The following is a 23,068-nucleotide window of genomic DNA, read 5'->3' as shown; positions in this document are numbered from 1 at the left end:
TGCCAGGGTCTAATGAGAAATGGCTACAGTAGCCTGAATCATAATGTGACTTCTAAGCCATTGCTCTAGGAAGCAAATGACAGAAAGCAGCTGCCTTCATATGAATGGAGTGGGGGCTTATTGGTTTGTTTTGTTTTTGTTATGTATTTTGTGTTTTTATCTTGTGAACTGCCCTGAGATCTACAGATGAAGGGCAGTATACAAATTTATTACATAAATTATAATAAACATTATATAATTTAGTCACAAGGTGGCATTAGACTTCATTGCAGCTAGGTGGAGCCAGGACTTCCCTATTGCTGTTCTGTTCTTGTTTAAGAAAAATAATAAAGTTTTTGTCTAGCTTCTGAATGGTATGAATCACTGAACCATAGAACTGTAGAGTTGGAAGGCACCCCCCAAGAGTTATCTAGTCCAACCCCCTGCAATGCAGAAATCAAAGCTAAAGAATTCCCTACATACAGCCATCCAACCAGTGTTTGAAAACTTCCAGTGAAAGAGAGTCCACCATCTTCCAAAGCAGAACATTCCACAGTTGAACAGCTCTTGCTATCAGATAGTTCTTCCTAACACTTAGTTGGAATCTCCTTTCTTGTAATTTGAATCCACTGGTTCAAGCCCTACCCTCTGGAGCAGCAGAAAACAAGCTTGCTCCATCTTCCACATGACAATTCGTCAGATATTTGAAGATGGCTATCAGTCATACCTCTTAGTCTTCTCTTCTCCAGGCTAAAAACATGCCCAACTCATACAACTGTTCCTCATAAGGCTTGGTTTCCAGACCCTTTATCATCTTGATCACACACCTCTGAACACATTCCAGCTTGTCAATATCATTCTTAAATTGTGGTGCCCAGAACGGGAGACATAGAAGTCTAGGTGCAGTTTGACCAAGGCAGAACTATTACTTCCCTTGATCTGGACACTACAGTTCTGTTGTGCAACCTAGAATTTGATAATAATAATAATAATAATAATAATAATAATAATAATAATAATAATAATTTATTTATACCCCGCCCATTTGCTGCTGCATCACACTGTTGACTCATGTTAAGCTTCTAGTCTACTAAGACCCCTAGAGTCAGTGAGGTGGGTGTTCCAGCACCTTTCTACAAAAAAAGCATTGCTCAGAAGTTGAACCATTGGGAACATAGGATGCTTCTAGACACTGAATCAGATCTGTAGTCCGTGTAGCTCACTCTTGTCCACACTGACTGGCAGAAGCTCTCCAGGATTTCAGATAGAGAATCTTTCCCAGCCCTCCCTGGAGATGCTAAGTATAGAACCTGAGACCTTTTGTATGTAATGCATAGGCTCTGCCACTGAGTGTCAGTCCTTCTGCATCATGCATTTTACCATTTTTATGCTAAATTTAAGTGGTAGACAGCCATGTTGCCCAGCATGAACTGTGGCTTGGCCCTGATGTGCTACTGCTTCTTTAACACAGCAAGACTCAAACTTGGTTCATGCCCCTGCAGGCTAATGCAAATGAAAGTTCAAATGGCCATGGTCGAAAATATATCTATACGACCAAAGTCTAATCTGAGAACTGTAACCTGAACAGGCTGAGGCACAGCGCCTTAAAGAAAGGGCTGGGGAAGCTGTCAAGGCATCCTGAAGGAGTAAGCTGTCTTATCACAAGGAGAAAATATACAGCCAGGATGTATTTCTCAGCTCCTTGATCAAGGACTGCTTTCTGTCAGTTTCAGGGCTACTGCTGTAGCAGCGATAAAATATATACATTAGACAGACAGACAAGCCTACCAGTTATTTGAAGTCCATGTTCTGGCATGCCTCGGGCTTAGCACTACTTGCTTATTGGAAGAGAAAAGATAGATAGGTGTTATCAGATTTATAGGGCAACAGATATAAACACTGTAGATTTTCAATTTATATTTACTTTTGAGGAATAGCCACATTGGTTAGAGGGAGATTAGAAATATTGTTAGATGGCAACAAAGTGTTGAAGGGCTTCCAGGGACATGCCATCTGAACAGCATTGTTTGATTTCTCAGTTGCAACACGGCACCTTTATGACACACTGCATGAATGTAATGTCAGATGAAAATGTCATTTTAGTTCTGGGATCTTCAGGTTGCTTTGAAAGACCCACCCTAAGAAACTCTGAGGAAGGGCTGGAGAAATCTCAGCTAGCTTGGTTAATCCTATTCCCAGGGTGTCTTCTTGTGCATTCCCCCCTCCCATCTCCCATTTGCTCTTATTTTTCTTGCTGTTGCCCTAGCATTTGAATTAATGTGCAACCCACTGCAGTGCAGGAATCACTGCTAAAGAATCCCTGACAGACGGCCAACCAACCTCTGTTTAAAAACCTCCAATGATAGAGTGTCCACCACCTTCCAAAGTAGTCGATTCCATTGTCAAATAGCATCTGTACTTATATGTTTACCTTCAGGTAAGTTGCTGCTATATAGCATGGGGGCAAAAGAACAGGAAAAAATAGCAGTAGCTGCTTCTAGAAGAGGAATAAGGGGCCCTCCAGATTGGTGAGCTTTTTGTGAGAGTATTCTGGAACATGGCATTGATGCAATAATAGTGTCACCTCTTTCTTTGTACTCTTAGCAAAGAACCACTGTCACCTTCATGGGAGCATTCACCCCTTTCCTTAGTTTCCACACTGCTATGAACCATCATGTCTTCATTATGACAAGGCCGTTCAACCTAGGTAATTCTCTCTAGGAATGTTAAAATAACTGATTACATTTGTCATGGTGGTTCCATGTATAATCAGATTAATTTTTAAATGGTTGATTACAGTAATAGATTGCACTTAAAAAAAGAAGAGGCCATCCCAAAGAATTGATTCAGGCAAAACACATCAGTAACTGCATTTTATCTCTCTTGGCAATCATGTCCAAATGCTGTCATCATGCTTGCTATGATGAGATCCAGCTGTGAAGGCTGTGGTCCCACATTTTCCTCCCTTTTTCATAATGCTAAAACTCAGGACAATCCAACTACGCTGAACACTGGAAGATTCAGGACAGAAAAAAGTAAATGGTTTCTTCACAAAACACATAGTTAGCCTATGGAATTCACTTCCATAAGAGGTACTGATGGCCAACAACCTGGACAGCTTTAAAAGACAATTAAACAAATTCATGGAGGTTAAGGCTGTCAATGGCTACTAGCCATGATTGCTATGTGTTACCTACAGTGCTGGAGGCTGTATGCCTCTGAACACCAGATGCTGAGAATCAAGGGAGGGGGCAGTGCTGTTGCAGCCTTCTCAGAGTCATCTGCTTGGCCACTGTGAGACGAGGATGCTGAATAAGATAGACCTTTGTCCTGATCCAGAAGTTCTTATGTTCCTTATTTACACAAGATTCAGTTTCCTCCAACCTGATCCTGTTCACCGAAGTGCTGTACTTAGAATTCCTCTCAGCCACAAAGAGGTGTGGAAACTAATACAAAGAAAAAGTAAAGGTCAACTCTGGTTTATTAGCTGCTTATTATGAGAATGCTATATTATTAAAGTGTTATAATATATTACTAAGGCAGTTTCCAAATAGTCAAGGTATGGTGAACCAGGCACATTTTCATCTGAAATCTAACATTCAGGAAAGATAAGCATTTCAATGAAACCTCAGCTCTAGTGTTTAATTATTAATTAATTAAAACTTTCTCTGTGGCCATCCTAGAGAATATTTGGGTATTGCTGGACCAATTACCATTCAGTATTTTCCATAGGAGTCAGGTGTAAAGCCTCAGAATTCCAGTGAGAGCAATACTGTGATATGGCATGGGGTTCTATCACACAAAGGTAGAAAATCAAATATCCTACTAGCCATGCCCAACACCTTAGGCATGCTTAAAACAGTTCTGGATCCTGATCTATAGGCTGCTTCTCTATTACATTGTTATTTTCCAACTTTGTCCTGAATTTAGTGTACTAGATAACTCCACTGACCTGTTCTAGATACAGTGATCAGAGGAGTGCAGCCTAGACTTTATCTACATAATCCACCTTTTATCTATAAGATGCACTGAGTACCTGTCATGGAACAAGGTGAGTTATAAATAAATAAATATGTAACAACCACAACCACCACCACAACCTGTATTTAAAATACACAGCTAGATTAAGTGCTGTTGGTTGTACTTAAGGTCTGAAGACTATAAAATGACACGCCACACCAAGGACTAAGGCCAGTGAAAAAGCAAATAAGAGAGATGGTGAATAGTACACCTTTTCTTGGTCCTAGCTCTGCTGCCCAGCTACCTGGTTGTGGTTTTTATTTTCTATTTAAATGTACAGAATTGGGAGCAGGAGCAAGGAACTCCCAGATTAGCTTTTCTAATAGAAAAAGAAAGTTAAAAGAGGGACATGTCACAAGGGAACAGCTGCTGAAAAATCACAGCCAGGCCACAGATGTTAGAGAGAAGAGGTTAAAGCACAGAGAAAACAAGAGTAGAGCTGGGACATTTTATTGAAGGATGACATTATGAGTGAAAGTAAACTCATTTCCATCACTAGGGGACATTGACATCTTTATATTTCAACTGTGTGCTCTTACCTGCTATCAATAGAAGGCAGCTCTAGAAAAGTGAATGTTTCTACAGAAGATTGTGACAAACACTTGATAGCCAGCACACTGACTTCAAAATGACATGAAGGGGTGTGTGTGTGTGTGTGTGAGAGAGAGAGAGAGAGAGAGAGAGAGAGAGAGAGAGAGAGAGAGAGAGAGAGAGAGAGAGAGAGACTGCTAGACCTAGATTCCTTTCCCAACCAGCTGGTTCTGGACTAGAATGGTCGGTTATACATTGCAAGAAAAGCAGATACACAAAACAGTATTTGCATGAAATTCACATATGCTATTTTCTATATATAGATGGATATTTAGAAGTGCTTCCTATAATTTAAAGAGAAAGGGGAGGACTATGACTGTGACCAGATGACCAGTGTTCCTATTCAGTCTGCTGCCCAGATGCCAACTATTCTTGAGCAGCTTAAAAAACCTTGTTCTTGCTTCTTATGGTTTTTCTTTTTCTTTTTACCTTTAAATAGCATTTGGACAAGGCACACATTCAAATGGCTTCAAACAGAGGACTATCCTCTGACAGCCACTCAGATAAGGGACTCACCTCTGTAAAGTAGGATAAATGGCTACCCTACTCTGGAGACACCTATTTTCTTTGACCCTTTCTTTCTGTTGCTCTCTTTGGACTACTAATTGTCTATCACTAGCTCAACCTCACCATTACTTTCCCCTTTCTCCCCTTTTTATCCAATTCAGCTCTAACCATTGTGGTAATGGTCGCAATGTGGCCACCAAGGTAGCAATCCTTTGACCTTGGAATGTAATCAGTGCTAATATAAAGGAAAATGTATTTTAAAAAATAATTTACCAATGGTGTTTAACACTATTTAATGAAACATCATTTATTCAAATGCACAAAATATGTGTTGAGGTGCCACTCTTTGTATTCTGTTCATCATGTCCAAATATCAATGAAGTCTTGAAAGAAATCTAATCTCTAATGTTTCAAATTACAGAATGTCACAGTTCCTAAGAAAATCTTATTCAGATACCTAAAGAATGAAACAGAACTTGTGGGCCTAAAAGCAATGCTTTTCTTCTAGGAAAAAAAGGTGCCAGTATACGTTTGAGTACCCCCAGAAAAAGCACTGCCTAAAAGTAATTTTTAATTTACTGGTAGTTGCCAGGATAAATATAGCCAAATGCTGGGAAATTCCATTTGTACCTTAGGAAAATAAAGAACAGTGTTATCAACAAAGCCAGCTCATTTTATAAGAAGTTACTCATTATTACATACAGACACAATTTTAGAGAAATGGTATATGTTTATCAACGTGTTATTAACTTCTACTTTCTTGCTACAATTATTTTTCATATTAGTCTGCAAGTGTAAATCCTTCAGTTATCTGATTTATTTTTTAAAAATACTAGTCCTCTGATTATTGCACAACTTTCCCAGGGCTCTTATATATCTTATGGAACCTCTCTTGCCCATGCAACCAAAGTAGTTCAGGAAGAAATACATGTTTTTTTGTATCTGCAAAAACAGATGGGGAAATCTGTTCTTCTCCTGATGTTGTAGAATTGCAGCTCCCACCATCCCTGAGAACTGGCCACGTGGCTGGGACTGATGGGAATTGGAGTCCCATAACATCTGGCATTGATAGTCATCCCCACCACACATACTACTACAGGTCATGGAGAAAGTGATTGGAGTTCTTAGTAGGAAATCCCGATTTCCTGGGGACCTTATTTACATTAAATGCTACATCTTCTGCATGTTTCTCTGCACTGTGCCAGCTTTCTCACTCTGGTAATGCAGTCCTAATTCCATACTGCTTTTGGTTGTGGAAGAAAGAGATCAGATTTAATGGTTATTTTTTTAAAAAAAAATGTTTCTTGGAGATGCCATCAGTACTGATAGTCACATCTCAAATATGCCAGGGGAATGGGACCCCTTATAGTGCAACAGGACTAGATGTTGTTGGACTGAAGCTCCTATAATCCCTAACCATTGACTATGTTGACTGGGGTTGATGAGAATTGTCATAAGGCAGGACAGTGATTTCTCATTTTTTGTAGCACAGAATGAGTATCAGTTCCCTGGTCATACAAATCATCCACCCAAAATCTTCTCATCTTATATGGATTCAGCTTCTGTTTATTGGACCTTTTCCAGTCTGTTTCCACATCCAAACACTGATTAGTATATCAAATAATGAATCATTTAAATCTACATAATTTAGCTTTTTAAAAAAATCACTTTGAAGGTGAAGAACTATTTCTTTGCTTCTAAATGGTGCAGCATCGTCTTAGAAGAGGCATTTCCCATTGTGTGAGAGAATTATCCTTTAAGATATAAGAACTGCAGAAGGCAAGCACTAAGTACTTACATGAAAAAAATATTTTTAAAAAGAAAACAAAAGAAAGAAAATGTGTTGCCCAGTGAATCAGAGTTGCCTTTTTTAATCATTTATAAAGATTTTAATTGATTAATCAGAGCCATCAATTAAATGTTGCAAAAGTGGCACAGATCCACTCAACACACCACTCATGCAATGTCAGTTTGACTGTGTGAATGACTTGCAGCATGTGGAGGGGCAGAATTTGTTCTGTGCATTTGCACTGTCATCTTCTTCGCAGTAGACTATGATTAAATCACCCAGTGCTCTGAATTTGGCAAGAGGACAAGGAAGGTGTTACTTCTCCATTATTTGCCATCCAATCATACATGCAGCTGTCGCTTTGATATGAGCAGAAGAAGGCAGACTACCTTCTAGATCGTCTTAGAGTAGCCTCATCTTGACTGACATCTGCTGGTGAGAAGTGAGTGTCTGGCAAACCTTTGCCACAAACCTTTGCCACAAACCTCATCGCTGCATCTTAAAGGCTATGCCTTTGGTTTTCCTCGTCTACAGTCATCTGTTGCTCTGTTTTGCCATATCACTGCAAAAGTTCAAATCCCATTTAGCATGTGGAAGATGCTACATGAACCCCCTACCTAAGTGGTTGCTTTCGTCTTAAAATTGCAGAAAATGCTATTAAACTTTTTGCTAAATGTTCCCTATCCCAGAGAACAGCTTATACCCTAGAGCACAGTTGGGAGAACCTGTGGCACTTCTTATGTTTGTTGTACTGCAACTCCCACTGCGGGAGGCAGTGAAGGATAGGCGTGCCTGGCGTGCTCTGGTCCATGGGGTCACGAAGAGTCGGACACGACTGAACGACTGAACAACAACAACAACAACAACTCCCATCATCCATGGCCATTGACAATGCTGGGTACGGATGGTGGGAGCTGGAGTCCAGTAATTTCTCGAAGTCCACAAGCGAACTATGCCTGCAGATCTCGATCTGTTTCCTCGATCGCTTCTGATCCACCCTCCTCGTCGGGGTGGCCCTTTCCAAATGGCAACAGGCATTTTGGAGAAAAGGAAACAGGAAGGAAACGGCCGCGAGGCGGACTTGCGGAAGCGTCGGAGGAAAGAAGCTTGTGGGACGCGAGGAGCTGTCCACCGTTCTCGTGGTGCTGAATGCCCCTCGCTCCCGCCCGCGGACTTGTGGAGGTGGACATCAGGGCTTGGCCACACAGCGACTGGTGCAAGCCTGGTGGGACTGCGCCATCTGTCTGCTGAACGAGAACCGGGCAGGGAGGTAACCAAAAACGGCGGCGGAACACGAGGATGGGAGGCGACGTCCACGCGCATTCGCATCAGCAGCACACCCAGCTCCTGCGCCCTCTCCGTGCGCCTGCTGAGCTGATGGGCTAAGCGCGCCCCTGGCAAGCGCCTCCTCCTCCCTGGACCCGCCCTCCCCAGTCCGAGCAGCTAGAGTAAGCGCCTTCAGCATCTGGATGGCAACCTCCTCAGCCCAGCTGCTGAACGGGCACCCGCGAAGAGGATGGCATGGCATGACAAGGGAGCTCCTCGCCCAGGAGGTAAAGTAAGGAGCACTCGAGGAGTGCGTGTATGTCTGCGTGTGGGGGGAAGAAAAAAGGAGGGGGCGCGGCGGGCGTGGGGGCGGAGATGAATTTCCTTGCAGCCCGTCAGAAACATGAGTTTCTGCTTCTCTCTCCTCTTAAGTCCTTACCTGAATTTTGGACGGTGGATGCTTTTGGGAACTGTGACCAAAAAGAGAGAGATGAGATGCTAAGGAACACTTTTCTCTTTCCCTCGGTGCTCTTTCCTTTTCTCTGCCGCTTTGTCCCCCCTCTCTCTCCTTTTGCTTCCAAAGCACAGATCAGCTCATTCCGCTGAACTCCTACACACACACACACACACACACACACACACTGCTTAAGTATAATCTGAATCTCCGAATGAGATGACGCACGCCGGGGAAAGCAGCTGAGCGCCTGTATTCCATGTATGTATGCATTTGTATTACCGTACTTTACCGAAGTCACTAAGCCCCGCTGTAGCCCATCAGTCACTTCCTTGAGGCTTCTTTTAACTCCGAAAGGCAAGAGCGCTCGGATTTGGAGATTTAGGCAAAGGTGGGAAAGCAAAATGCAAAACCGGACTTCACCCAAAACGGGATGAAGGAAAGGCACAGGGCAATTCTATACGTGGGTACTCAGGAGTAAGCCCCATTGAGTTCAATGGGACTTACTCACAGGTAATTCAGTATAGAATTTCAACGTGTTTGTTGGGAGGGATGTGCATACATGGAAAACCGAAGGGATGAGAACCAGAAAGCATAGAGGTGCATAGTAGCTGAAGGAAAGAGCTTTCTTTTAGAAAGGAAGAAAAAAAATGGGCACCAGCAACTTTGGCTGCAAGACATACCTGAGAAACAGTGCCTGCTTATCTAAGTGGAGAGCCTCCAACAGGTAACTTAGTTTCCTCACCCGTGTCACATCGCCCTTCCATGTCAAGCCATGCGTGCAGACGACTAACTTCATGTATGGTTTCTCTCTCTCGGTGTACACAGTCTCTCCCTTCAGAACCTTGCTTTCGTAGCTACCTTCCAAGAGAGACATTCTGGTCCCCTATTCTGCACCAGCAAATGAGGGAAAAGTTGGAGTGCTTGGATAGGACTGATCAGGCAAGAGCAAAACTCCAAGCTGGACTTAAAGGTGGACGGTTGCAAAAGCATCTTGTCAACCCAGGAGCTTACCAGGCTCAGCAAAAACAAGATAAGCCGTTTAGTCACCTCTTTCTCTACTTTCCCTCTGCTGATATTGCCTGATTCCTCCAACCTGCATGTGGAGAGCTCCGATTTAGGGAAGGCGATACACATTCAGCCCAAAGGACTGATCTTCATTTGTTCCATGATCATTTTGTATGTGTGGTTTTCCATCTATTGTGTGGGTGATTTAAAAAAAAAAATCAAGGTAGGTTCTGGATAATTTGGCTTTATGCATGGTGCTGGGGTGGGGGCGAGGCTGGATTAATGAAGTTTACATGTCTCTATCCTGTTGCTCTAAGATTTGCTTTCACTGAGTACATTTGCTAGAGAAAAGAGAGAAGAAATCTTTTGCAAGAAGTTTTATTATCTACCATGGGGGAAGGAGGAGGAGGAGATCTAATTGAGAGAGGGTGTAGAAATCTCATCTGAGCATAGTTTGCATTTTAAATGAAAAGATCATTGAAACTGGAACCTGACCCACATAAAAAGGACTTTTTAAAAAAGGAAACACTAGTATTCAGAATACCAGCTTTTCTCCCTGCTTTTATAATTCCATGAAACTCCCATTATTCTGTTTGTCAGCCTTCCCTGCTCTTTGAAGTTACCTTTATCTGCTTCTACAGATAATGTAAGTTTCTTAAAACAAGTCTAACTAGGGATGATCAGTGACACCCAGAAATATTGATATGGTTGTCAGAAGTTAATGAGATGAAAGTCCATCATTTATTTCCTTTCCCTCTGAATGAACAGGAATAAATATGTGGTTCTATAAAAGTTTTTTTTTTCTCCAGTGCACTATTGATCCCAGAAAGGAGTGTGGATTTACATTTTCAAAGTGAAAATAAAATTATTGTCAATAAAGCAAGACATAGCTCAAACAAGCTTTATTTCTATATGCGGAAGGATGGCTGGAGTGGCTGGAAAGAGCAGATCTTTCTGAGAGAGCAGAAAAGCCTTGACTTACCATTTTCTTTGCACCTTTTGGGTGGCATGGCACTTACCTAGAGAAAACACAGTCTGTTTGCTTCCACAGTCTGTTGACATTTGGTTTAAGTCTAAAGGGTCATACCACGCACACAATCTCCTCTAGTTGAAATACCATCAGTAGGCTGCCAAGTAAAAGACACTGTCAAGACATCTCTGTCTAGTGTGTAATTTTTTTTAGAATAAAAAAATATGTCTAAAAAACAACAGTTGGTTCAAGAGGGGGGTAGAACACTTCAAAATCCACTTTTAGGCAATGCTTTATTAGAACTATTAAAAAAGTTACCAAATTGTGAGAAGGGGGTTGTCTAGAACTCTTCATCAGTAAATGTCTTACACAAAGGAGGAGACAAGGGAATGAGGAATTTTTTGCTGTTCTTTTTTTGAGTTTTGTAATCTCCTAACCCGATCACACACCCACTTTGTGTAACATCTCACCTGATAAAGAGTTCTGGTGAACTCAAAAGTTTGCCACTATTTTGTGATATCTTGGTTGGTCTAATAAAGGTATTGCCTCAGTGTGGAGTTTACAATTCATGTTTGTATATGTTTAATTGAAATGGTAACAAGTGAACTATTGTCTTCAACAGTGTGTGATGGGGGACACTTCTGCAGGATGTACTTTGCTCATAAATGGATTCTGCATGGCCCACAATACTCTTATTGTAAATACTATATGCATTTGTGTTTCTGTATGTGAAGAGAATTTTTTCTATACCTTTCCACACATTAACCTGTTGCTGCTAAATTAGCTACATAAAATACTGTGTGCAGTCTTTCCTCTCAAGCTTTTACTTTTGGGTGGGGGTGGGTTTTGGAGTCTAGGAAAGATCAATATCAACAGTTGGATTTAATTAATTAATTAACTTTTATTCCTTATTGGTATTCATTGGCAATACAAATACATAGTTTTTGCATCCCCTTGGAAGTAAGTTCTGTCAATGGAACTAAGGGTGAATGTATACCTATATGTTGAACGGTCAATAACTGCAGTGTCACATAATGACTTGTATGTGTGAAACAGCCATTACAAATCAAATGTCACTGACAAGGCTTTTCCTCTGCTCTCACTTTACTTCAAGCATATAACTTTTCAACAGCAGTGGTTCACAGCCCTTATCTGCAAACTACCGAGTAATAAAACACTGAGTGATACACTGAGTGATCAATGTTTCATACCAATTATATGTTTTATGCTTTTGCATGCTACCTTTTCAATTCTATCTTTATCCTACTTTGAAGCAACCCCTAGATAGAAATTGAAATAATGCACTGTTAGGAACATAAGAAGCTGCCTTGTACTGGCTCAGACTATTGGTCTATCTAGCAAACTGTTTGCACTGACTGGCAGCAGCTCTTCAAGGTTTCATGGAGGTGCCAGGAATTGAACCTGGGACCTTCTGCATGTAAAGCACATGCTCTACCACTGAGCTTTGGCCCTTCCACATAGTATCAATGATATCCTAAAATATACTCCCCAAAATTACTGGAAGCAACTGAATTATACCACCCTGTAACAACAACAAGAAGAAGAGTCGTAGTAGTGATGATGATGATGATGATGATGATGATACTTATTGACTCCTGAAATGTAACTTATATGTTGGAACATGAGCCAATAACCAGTACAATATCAGAAAATTGTCTGCACTTCCTGGAATTGATAGATAAGGTTGCAGTCCTGTGCATATGTTCTTGGAATGCTAGTAAGTGCTATTGAATGCAGCAGGACTTACTTTTGAATAAACGAATAAACATACATGGTACTGTGCTCAAAGTGATAACGTTAACGTAATGTTTCCAATTCACTCAGATGTTCTAATTTCTTGTGCAGATAGCTAGAGTTTACAGTTTCAGAGTAAGGATACAGGCCCAGAAGGATCTTTTTCTTTTAAAAAAAGTGGTTTTAAAATGTGTAACCTATTCATGATCTATTAATGTCTTAAGTAATGCTTTATGGGACACATTAAGAGTGCCTTTGGCAACATTGTGGAGTGGCCATGCACACAGTGCTGGAATTTATAACAAAGATCTACATTACGCAATTGTAGATTCTGATGCCTCTAAGGAATTTTGAGAAAAACTCAGTTTCAGTCACACAATTACCACATAAATCCAGCATTGTTCCATGCCCATCCAGTATTGTCTAAAAGTCTCTGTTGAGCAGCCTGTGTTTCATATGACTTTTGCCATTAAAAATGCTTAGCCCTGTGAGCCCCGAGTAGTTTGATGCAATCCCTGAATGTAATCAGAATCTTCTGCAGAGTTACTAAAAATAAGTGGTCATGTATCAAGAGGGTAACTTATAGGAAATCACACATTTTTTAATAATTGGCTTTCATTGATGTCATGGGAAAGTAGCTGATCATGTGATGGCTCTATGTTCAGTTTCTTTAACTGGTTCCAATAATTATACCCTCATACCATCTTCTGATGTAAGTCTCAATGTAACATTTCTTTGCTCATAGGAAGAAACTGCCACCAGGGAACAAAATGTCAACCAGTAACAGTGGATTGTAGCCAATCGACTCCCTTGCACTGATGTGGCTCTTTGATCCAAAGGGTCTCCCCAACCCCCTGTAGCAAAATAAAAATAAAAATGGGGGGGGGATGAAGTGCATTCCTTCAGGGCAAAGGGCACTATGGGATACAACCCAGTACGTTTTGCAGAATTTCAAGCCCTTGAGCATCACAAAATTCTTCATTGGTAACATATCTCCTGCCCTTTCATCTTTTTCATTTTTGGTTGTGGAAGAATGTTGGAAGTTTTACATTCTGTTCTATCATCAGTATCTGTCCATCAGCAGGGGTGAACCATGTATGAAGTACGTGCTTCACCAGCTCCTGCCTGCTCTCCTTTATTCATAGACATGCCCATTATAGACCAATATACTGAAATAACATTGAGTCTAATACTGTGAACCTAGGAATTGAATTAAATTAAGGTTTGATTATTTCTTGGAGTTCCCCATTAAAATTTGTCTCATGTTAAATCAGGGAATCTGCAGTAAGTTCAGAAATATATGACTTCTTAGTCCTATTCTGTGTCCATAGATGCTAATTCTTGCAGGGGTTAAAGGGAATTGCATGTTTTGCCAGACCTCTCATCAGGGTTTGCCTGTACTCAGCTCAGTGCATGGAACCGCCTTCTAGAGCAACATAATGGTATTCTGTACCTTTCTGTTCATTTCATTTCATTTATTAATTGAGATATTGATAAACTGCACTTCGTCAAAGGGTGGTGAACAATAAAGGTAAGAAAAAATGGCCACACAGCCATAAAATACAATAAAAGCAATAAAGTACAATCATAAAACAATATTAAAAGGCTAAGGGTGCAGTAGGGCAACGGTAAAATGCCCAGGCAAATGGAAAAGCTGTGACTGGCATCAAAAGTACTGCAAGCTGCTTTCAGCACTGACTTATTGGGATCTATTTATGACTTTGTTCTGTCAATGAACAAAAGGCCAGAATATCATCAACCAACTTGCAGCTGTGTTAAAGCTAGCCTTTTAAATAGGATGGTGGTAGTGGTGGGGGCACTGTGTACTACCAAGCAAAACTGAAAATTCTGACATCATCACTCTTGGGAATTTTATCCTGTGCATTTTTACTGTTTGTAAGGCATCACTTACACGCCCCCCCCTCCCTGAAAATGGACACAGGGTGGATCCTGTTCTCCTTTTATAAACCACCTTGAGTTTTTACTATCAAGCAGTGTATAACTTTTATAAAATAAATAAACATTATAGTGTCTGAATGGACATATCAGTCTCACTCTGATAGCCTTCAAGGGAAATACCATGATGTGTTTATGTATTAACTTTCCCCACCCCTTGAAATCTGGGTGCGTGGATTCAGGTGGGGTACATTCTCAAAATCTAGAAAGTTGCCCTGAAGGTACACACTGTAACTCTGATACCTCAGTCTACCAGATGATTGTTGTATTATGATTTATATTACACATTGCCTGCCTCACCCCTGATTAGTGGGGTTTGAGTTGATTCCCCTGTTCTACAGAACTTCAAGACCAAGAATATTGAAACACTGAACTATCATTCAGATATGGCATGGGCGATCAGAACATAATCTTAAGGTTGGATATAGTCATGTACAAAGAGGTGGTTCTTCATATGCCAAGGTCCCAAGGAATGAAGGGCATTAAAGGCCAGCTCTTTGACCTGGACCTAGAAATGGACTGCGTGTTGGAGAAGATGAGAAAGTACTGGTATGATATGTTCCTAACAACCAGTCCGAGTTACTTTGCAGTTTTCAGGCTGCTTTGAAAGGCAGCCCCACATATAACATACTGTAGCAATCCAGGCAGAAGGATACCAGGTCCTGGATCACCGTAGGATAGTTCCAGTAGTGAACTTTGGATACTAGCTAGCAAAATGCCCATCATTGTGATTGGCAGGATATAAGAGGGAAGCAGATTTGTATTCTGAATCCTCTGAAAGGGTGCAGTATGACTCATTCCCTGCACTGGGGGCTGGGGGCTGTGCTGAAATGCAGCATTTTATTTCTTTGTTAGAATGAATGGTGGCCATTCACTTATATAGGAGAGCAGAACACTAATCCTTGAAGCTAGTTTATTCAGCAAGCCTTTTAATGGCTTCCTTTGTAATCTTCTGGTTTTTGGGGTGGATTTTTTTTTAAAAAAAATCTGCCATTTTATAGAATTTGCCTGTTAATTTCATCGGCTTGTATATCATATCATTGTATATCATTATCAATGTCCATTTTATTGGTTCTGCCTGTTGGCTGGCCTCTTCCTACCTTCTTTTTATGTTTTATCCTTATTTCAAAAGTTTTAAACAGCTATTTCTATGGCAGTTTGTGAGGTGGAAATGACGTGCAAATACTTAAATAATTAAATAAACACCGGAGATCTGAGAGTAAATGCAAAGGAAGAGAAAGGTAAAGAATGCAAAGGGTATGGCATAAATCAGTGTGCAATCGGGATGTTCAGTGTGAAGTACATTTTTCCTCCCTTTAACAGCTAGTTCTTTGGATTTAGAAAATGAATTTTCATCCAAGGCATGCTGGTAGTTGGGTATTATTTGGTGTTTTGGTTAGAAAGACCCTCATTGGCTTTTTTTGAAGAGTTGTATTTTGCTATAATGTGCACTTTGTTCACACAAGATCAAGAATGACTCATGTGTACACACACACCATTTTCAGAATGGCTGTTTCCAGAAATTTAAACATTTCAATTCTTTCAAGAACCCAGTGGTCTAATATCTAATGTGCTGTACCATTCTGATGTACTGAGGTAACCAAGAAAAAAGGCACTTGCCAGTGGAGAAATTATACATACAAAGTTAAGTAAAAACATTGCCAGAAAATGAGCAATGAGGGGCTTAGCTGCTGGTCTACTATAATTAGTGTAAGTTTCTCTTTTTTAAAGTAGCTTGAAGCCAAAGGAGAAAATTTATCAAATTAAGTACGTATAGGAATCTTCCTTCTTTCTAGGAAAATAATCTGGTAGCTGTGAATGGAGAGACAAAATCCTCTGAATTTGTGAGGTTCTTCCATTTTACATCTTGATATCTCATTGGAATAACTTGTTAATCAGATAATTTGCATGTAGTTTTACAATAAAATAAAATAAATTTGATTGCTGCATATCCTGATCACACTTTTGCTTTTTATTAATGGCATATAGCCAGCTACACTAGTAATTAACCAATTAAAAATCCAGTGTTTATATGAACCAACACTACAGCTGGTTACTATGCAGGCAGGTATAAATGTATCTATAATGATGCTTTGATGTCATTATACTGCAAAGGTGAGATCCTTCCTGTGCTTACCTCTGAGTAAATATGCATAAATATGACCCAAAAAGGCTTGCAAGCAAGTCCCCTTGAAATCAATGGGACTTATTTATGGGAAAACATGCACATATTTCCATTGTATAATTTATCTCCCTATGCAACATCTTTCCAAGCCACTTTCACAAATTACTATGCTCATCATTAATGTGTTAATAGGCAAAACTGAAAACCCTGCTCATTCTTTTTAGATAGTCCAGCTATCCTAATGCATGGCTTAGAAAGCTATGCGCAATCCAGCTAGACACACTTGAAACACATTGAAAGTTTATGCACATAACTGTGCTTTTGAGTCACACTGATTTCAATGGTGCTTATGCCTGACTTTCCCTGTTGGTAATGTGTGCTTTCTCTAATAGAAATTCATAATTCAGTAGCCTGTAACGCATTATTAATATGCCTGTTATTGCCGTAAGCAAATCGGTAGGCAAGCTGGCATCTGGTGGGCTAGTGCTGAATCCCCAGGGATTAGGGAGAGGTGTGCATTTTCTCTTGGCAGAGGAAACAGTGCCTACCATAAGCATGTACATAGCCCTCTCTAATCCCTAAGGATTCAGCATTAGCCCAACAAATGCCAGTCTCTCTACTGAGGGAATCAGTTTCTGCAGCCACTAGACCACTGTCTGGATAATGAAGTGGCCCCTGAATATGTATGACTTCAATAAACCTTTCAGCTGATAGTAACACTTGCTGGTAGTTAGTTCTTGTCTCACAATATCCTGCTATTTTATTAGCATTGTCATTGCACTTACTGTGATTATTCGAAATCAATCTTGGTCTTGCAGTTGTGACAGATTACTGATGAGTCATCCAGTAAAATAAATTAGCACTTTTAGACCCTTCCGACAGCTATATTTGGAGTGATCATATATGATCTGCTCCAGAAATTACTTTACATGCATGATGAAAAAGTTGTGCTACTGGAACAACTGCTCTGCATATACAAGTGTGTGTGCATATACAAGAGCCAGTGTGGTGTAGTGGTTAAGAGCGGTAGACTCGTAATCTGGGGAACCGGGTTCGTGTCTCTGCTCCTCCACATGCAGCTGCTGGGTGACCTTGGGCTAGTCACACTTCTTTGAAGTCTCTCAGCCCCACTCACCTCACAGAGTGTTTGTTGGGGGGGAGGAAGGGAAAGGAGAATGTTAGCCGCTTTGAGACTCCTTCGGGTAGTGATAAAGCGGGATATCAAATCCAAACTCTTCTTCTTCTCTTCTACAAAATTAGCACAGCCAGGTTTTTGTCTGCTTGACATATAGGTCACTCCCGGGGGAACTTACAAAGTTGGGGGAATGTTCTACTGGACAGCATATTCATGTGGAACAATGGGTACTACCACGCAGGTCACATGAGGATAGGCTACCCCACATACTTCTAAATGTGAATATGAGCCACTAGGAGTTGTTTTTCCACATAGAGAACACGTTTTGTGAAATGTCTTGTTGCGCTTCCGAGTTTCTAAATCAGGACCCATTGTTTACACCTGGGAATGATATCTTAAGCTTGTTTGTGAGGAAGCAAATTTATTTATTTATTTTTTTAACAGAATTTATTGACATTTTCATAATATAACAAAAACCCAACCCCACACCTACAAATACCAAAACAAATACAGATACACATAATGTCAGGATTCTTCTTCTTATCTGTATACCTTACAAAAAAAAAATTTTCTAGTTCTGAATCTTGACGTTTGACTTCCCCCGCCTATACACCTTCGGTTTTAAATCAATATACTATTTCCTTAACAACTTTTCTCTATAAAAAAATTAACTTTACTTAAAAAGAAAAAACACAATTGTCTTAGTCTTTGCATTATAACCTAAATCTTGACCAAATATTCTTATAGCTAAACTTAATTCTTCTGTCCTTTATCATGCTGCTTTTAACTTAAAATTCAATATCTCCTTACTTATTTAAAATAAACTTGTAATTAACAGACTTCACACTCCGATTTCGGATACCGTGGCAGACCATTCAGATTATACATTTAATACTTCAACCCACTCCCCCTCTGTCCATTGTCTTTTTCTGTCTTTCACCAGGACCGGATCTCCAATTATCTTCTTCTGGATGTCCACAGATCCAGGCTGCATTCCCAACAAACCTTGCATCGAGCTTCAGGATATTCATCCCCTCTATTCTGGGTTTCTCCGTTTCTTTGTGCCATACTTCTTCTTCTTGTAGAAATCTTAATTCTATGTCCCTTGCCCCCGAGCTGCCACCTCGGAGTCTGGATATTGTAAATCTTCCCGTTCCAGGGCTGCCACCCCCAGAAACCGGCCCCCCTTCCATTCGGAGTTGCCCAGCCATCTCAGACCATCCTTCAAACACCTCTCCCAGCTCTTTGCAAAAGTTTGTTTCCATTGTGTAGAACTTTTGAAAAGCCTCTTCTGTGGAAAATAAGTTCTTTCCATTTATAATTCCACTCAAGGCTTGTAGTTTTCGATTAAGCAGTTCCAGTTGAAAGACAGTGAGCATTTCCTCATCCTCCAAATCAGAATTCAATGCCAGCGCGAGCGCGAAGTCCAGCATCTTGGGGGGGAGGATGGGTATCAAGTTTCAGTTCCTCTCTCTTCCTTCCTTTGTTTCAACTTTTTCCCACGAAAGTCCAAGTCGCCGCCATTTCTCCGATGCCGGAGTATAAAGACCAAAACTTCAAGTGGAGATATTTTTCCCCCAGTTAACCCCCGAAGGGAAATCTCAACAGTCTCAGTTTTCAATTTCCAGATACTTTCTATCAATTATTGTGGCAGCAGTCACTTAAAGGGTTAATTCCTTTCATCCGCCGAAGGGAGGGAGGCGGGCTGCCTTTCTTCTTTCCCCCAGATCGTTCCAGAGATACAAAGAGTCAATCAATTACTCACCGCCTCTGGGTTCTTTACACTCACTAAAGACAGGTAGAACTTAGACGCTCATCACAGGCTTTGTCGCCGCATTTACATCCCGGTTGGGGCATGTCCCCTATAGCCCGGCTCCGTCGTCCCTTCACCCCCACTCCCCCTTTACAGGGGGAGCGGGGGAAGGGTTCGGAGCCACAACGGGCACAGCCGGGGAGCCCAGGGAGCGGGACGCTCTTCCCGCACCCCAACCGGAGCCCCGCTTTGCGGTAGCGGGGCTCCTAACCCCCGGGATGGACTGGGTGCTTCGCAGCCGAAGCAACCCACGACCACCCGCAATGGCGTCAGCCGCCGGAAGTCCCATGAGGAAGCAAATTTAAATTAGTGTGTTGATGCTGTTTTTAAATGCTTTTAATGAGGAATAATTGACTGTTCAAAAATTCTACCAGTAATAATGCCATAACTTTTTCCATGCTGATTATCATGAGTGCTTTAAAACATTCATTGTTCTAAGCAGTAAAGTTTGGCTATCACAGGAATTTTTACTGCGGGTGGAGGGAGGGGTGGAATCAACACAGAGAGCCCAATCCCTGGAGCAGCAGAAACCTGGCTACTTCTGTCTTGCTGCCTAAGAAACCCCTTTCCAATATTTCTACCATTGGAAATAGGCTATGAACCAAAATTGGCAGGGATCCAGTTAAGGAGATTGCAGTCAGCTTTTTGAGAGAGAGGGTTGCTTATCCATGGGATATGACTAAACAATTCCTTATGAATCTTTAAGAAGGCAGCAGGAGTCTTTTTCAAGATGTCACCAGGTAGACTTAATGTACAGTGGTTGCCACTGAAAATCTGCCTCACCTAGTTTGCATGTTTGAAAACATTTTGCTCTACTATCTAACCAAGAAATAGTGAAGGACTTAAACCAGGACTTAAACCAACCTAATGCAGATGTTTTGGAGGAAACTCCCACCATCCATTATCATTGGCCATGCTGGCTGGGGCTGGTGGAGGTTCTTGTCCAAAATATTTGGAGGGCACTGTGTTGGCAGAAACTGTCTTAAATCTTTATAAAGATAGCATCAAAGGCAAAGGGGCCACTCACTCTGAATTTTGTTTAATTGTATTTGTAGATGGAATTGAACTGAAGTCAAGCAGTTTTTAGAAGAGCTGTCTTCTTCCATCAGATCCATCATGGCTGCGGGTGTAGCAGCATGGCTGCCCTTTGCCAGAGCAGCTGCCATAGGATGGATGCCAGTTGCCAACTGTCCTATGCCACTGGCCCCAACGGATAAAAACAAACGACAGGATGAGCTCATCATTCTGAATGTGAGTGGTAGGCGCTTCCAGACCTGGAGGACTACCTTGGAGAGGTACCCTGACACTCTGCTTGGCAGCACAGAAAAAGAGTTCTTCTTTAACGAAGACACAAAGGAATACTTTTTCGACCGGGACCCTGATGTCTTTAGGTGTATCTTAAATTTTTACAGGACTGGAAAACTGCACTACCCAAGGTATGAATGCATCTCAGCCTATGATGAGGAGCTTGCCTTTTATGGGATCCTACCCGATATCATTGGGGACTGCTGCTATGAAGAGTACAAAGACAGGAAACGGGAAAATGCTGAGCGGTTGATGGATGACAGTGACTCTGAAAATAAGCAAGAGTCTATGCCAGCTCTGAGCTTCCGGCAAACCATGTGGCGAGCCTTTGAGAACCCCCATACCAGCACCTTAGCCTTAGTCTTTTACTATGTCACCGGCTTCTTTATTGCTGTCTCTGTGATCACCAATGTAGTGGAGACTGTACCATGTGGAACAATCCCTGGCAATAAGGAACTACCATGTGGAGAAAGGTACGAAATGGCTTTTTTCTGCTTGGACACAGCTTGTGTTATGATTTTTACAGTTGAATACCTTATGCGACTCTTTGCAGCTCCCAGCCGCTACAGGTTCATCAGGAGTGTCATGAGCATCATCGATGTGGTGGCCATCATGCCGTACTATATTGGTTTGGTGATGACAGACAATGAAGATGTCAGTGGAGCCTTTGTGACTCTGAGGGTTTTCAGGGTGTTCCGGATTTTCAAGTTCTCCCGTCATTCCCAAGGCTTGCGAATCCTGGGGTACACTCTGAAGAGCTGTGCCTCAGAGCTTGGTTTTCTTCTATTTTCTCTCACTATGGCAATCATCATCTTTGCTACTGTGATGTTTTATGCAGAGAAAGGATCTTCAGCCAGCAAGTTCACCAGCATCCCAGCTTCTTTTTGGTACACTATTGTCACCATGACAACTCTTGGGTAAGTGCTTCACTTCTCTTTCCTGACCAAAGGTCACGTGAGCTGATTGGTGGGTTGAGGTTGCAAGCTGGTTTCCTTTTCTGAAACAGAGACCTAAGCTTCAGCAGCTATTGAGGTCTGTTTCTTTTTCTTTCAATGCTGTCTTGTGCACAACTTCCAACATTTATATGTACAGAACGTCATGATGGCTTTGCAGCAGTGACATCTGGTCCATATTGTTGTTCAAAATGAGATCTTAGTTGTTGCTGTTGTTTTAACCCTGGCATTACTTGCAATCCATTCTGCTTCCAATTTCGGCATAAGGAGCAGGGATCTGTAAGAATCTTCATTTTTGCGTTGGTTTAAAGAATCCACTCTTACTTTTATCTGGGTGCTTTTCACATTGCCTTCAACAGGAGTTTAAATGTTATTAAAGTCAAATAAGGATTGAAATGAAAGAAGAGGGTCTGACCCTGGCAGAAGGTGAAAAGGGGGGGGAGTGGGAAATAACTGAAGGGTACAATGAACTAATTTTTTTTTTTAAAAAAAATTTAAATTGTAATTAAAATCAAGCAGATACATAGTTTGAGCACCTGCTCTTTTTCAAAGATGTCAGCTTAAGCACAGCAGTGCTTACAATTGTATTGATGATCCAGCCTGGGCTCTTCAGATGGATGGCAGCATACAAATTTAATAAATAAATAAATGACAATGTTAATAATAATTTTCAGCAGCAGCAACTGTCTTTCAGGCTATATTCTTACAGTCAACTCAAGTGGATTTTCTAGGACTTTAAGAACTTTTTCAGATGTCTAGAACATACTCCGTTTGTTCATTGCCCATCCTATGAGCACAGATATACTCATCCCAAGCACAGGAATGTCTGCTTGGGATGAGTATGAGAGGACAAATGCCAAACATGTAGAGTTAGCAATGAACAAAAGTCCTGGCGATCCATGCTTAACATTTTTCATGCATTAAGAAATGCCTCTGAGGAACAGTGTACTGTATGCCTGAAACATTTTAAACTGTTCTTTTTTTAAAAGGGGGGGGGGGAGAAAGCATGGTGAATTGGGTTCTTGTGACATTGTGACATTTAGATTGTTCCTTCACCCCTGTTTCAATCCGGATAGGTATTGAAAACAATTTATTGAGATATGGTAAGGTTTTAGAGAACAGAACTGGCTTATTAACAGGGAAATGGCCCAGTTTGCGCCAACAGCTCATGGATCAATCAAGATTTGTGACCATTATAACATCATGTTAACATCACAACACAGAATTATGCATTGAATCAGTGCTTCTTTTCTGGGGTTACTCAAAGGTACATAGTACTGACACACACACACACACACACCCATGTTAAAAGTGTAGCACTTACTGTAATACTTTCATGGTGAGTACTAGCACCCTTTTTTCTTAAAAAAGGCACTGCATTGAACCAATGCAAATACATGGGCTTAAGTATGTTATGAACCTGGTGTTGTATTGTGGTTCAT

The 23,068-nt window shown here is 41.1% G+C and overlaps 1 protein-coding gene across 5 annotated transcripts in view; it reads left to right on the top strand.

Moving 5' to 3' along the window:
• The first annotated feature begins 8,000 nt into the window (after window positions 1-8,000).
• KCND3 (potassium voltage-gated channel subfamily D member 3) overlaps window positions 8,001-23,068 on the top strand; it is a 274,156-nt gene continuing 259,088 nt past the window's right edge. Inside the window, exons 1-2 of one of the 5 annotated variants that reach the window (XM_033152953.1) lie at window positions 8,001-8,439; window positions 20,478-21,590. In XM_033152953.1, coding sequence (XP_033008844.1) covers window positions 20,485-21,590 — 1,106 coding nt within the window. In that variant the 5' untranslated portion in view covers window positions 8,001-8,439; window positions 20,478-20,484. Of the gene's footprint in view, window positions 8,440-8,746; window positions 8,868-9,261; window positions 9,334-20,423; window positions 21,591-23,068 lie in introns of those variants that run through there. The other 4 variants (XM_033152950.1, XM_033152951.1, XM_033152952.1 and 1 more) reach the window with 4 other exon arrangements.

The sequence above is a fragment of the Lacerta agilis genome, chromosome 6, assembly GCF_009819535.1.
Source record: "Lacerta agilis isolate rLacAgi1 chromosome 6, rLacAgi1.pri, whole genome shotgun sequence".
Taxonomy (NCBI): domain Eukaryota; kingdom Metazoa; phylum Chordata; class Lepidosauria; order Squamata; family Lacertidae; genus Lacerta; species Lacerta agilis.
Note: the sequence above shows the minus strand (reverse complement) of the source record. Positions and strands in the feature narration are given on the sequence as shown.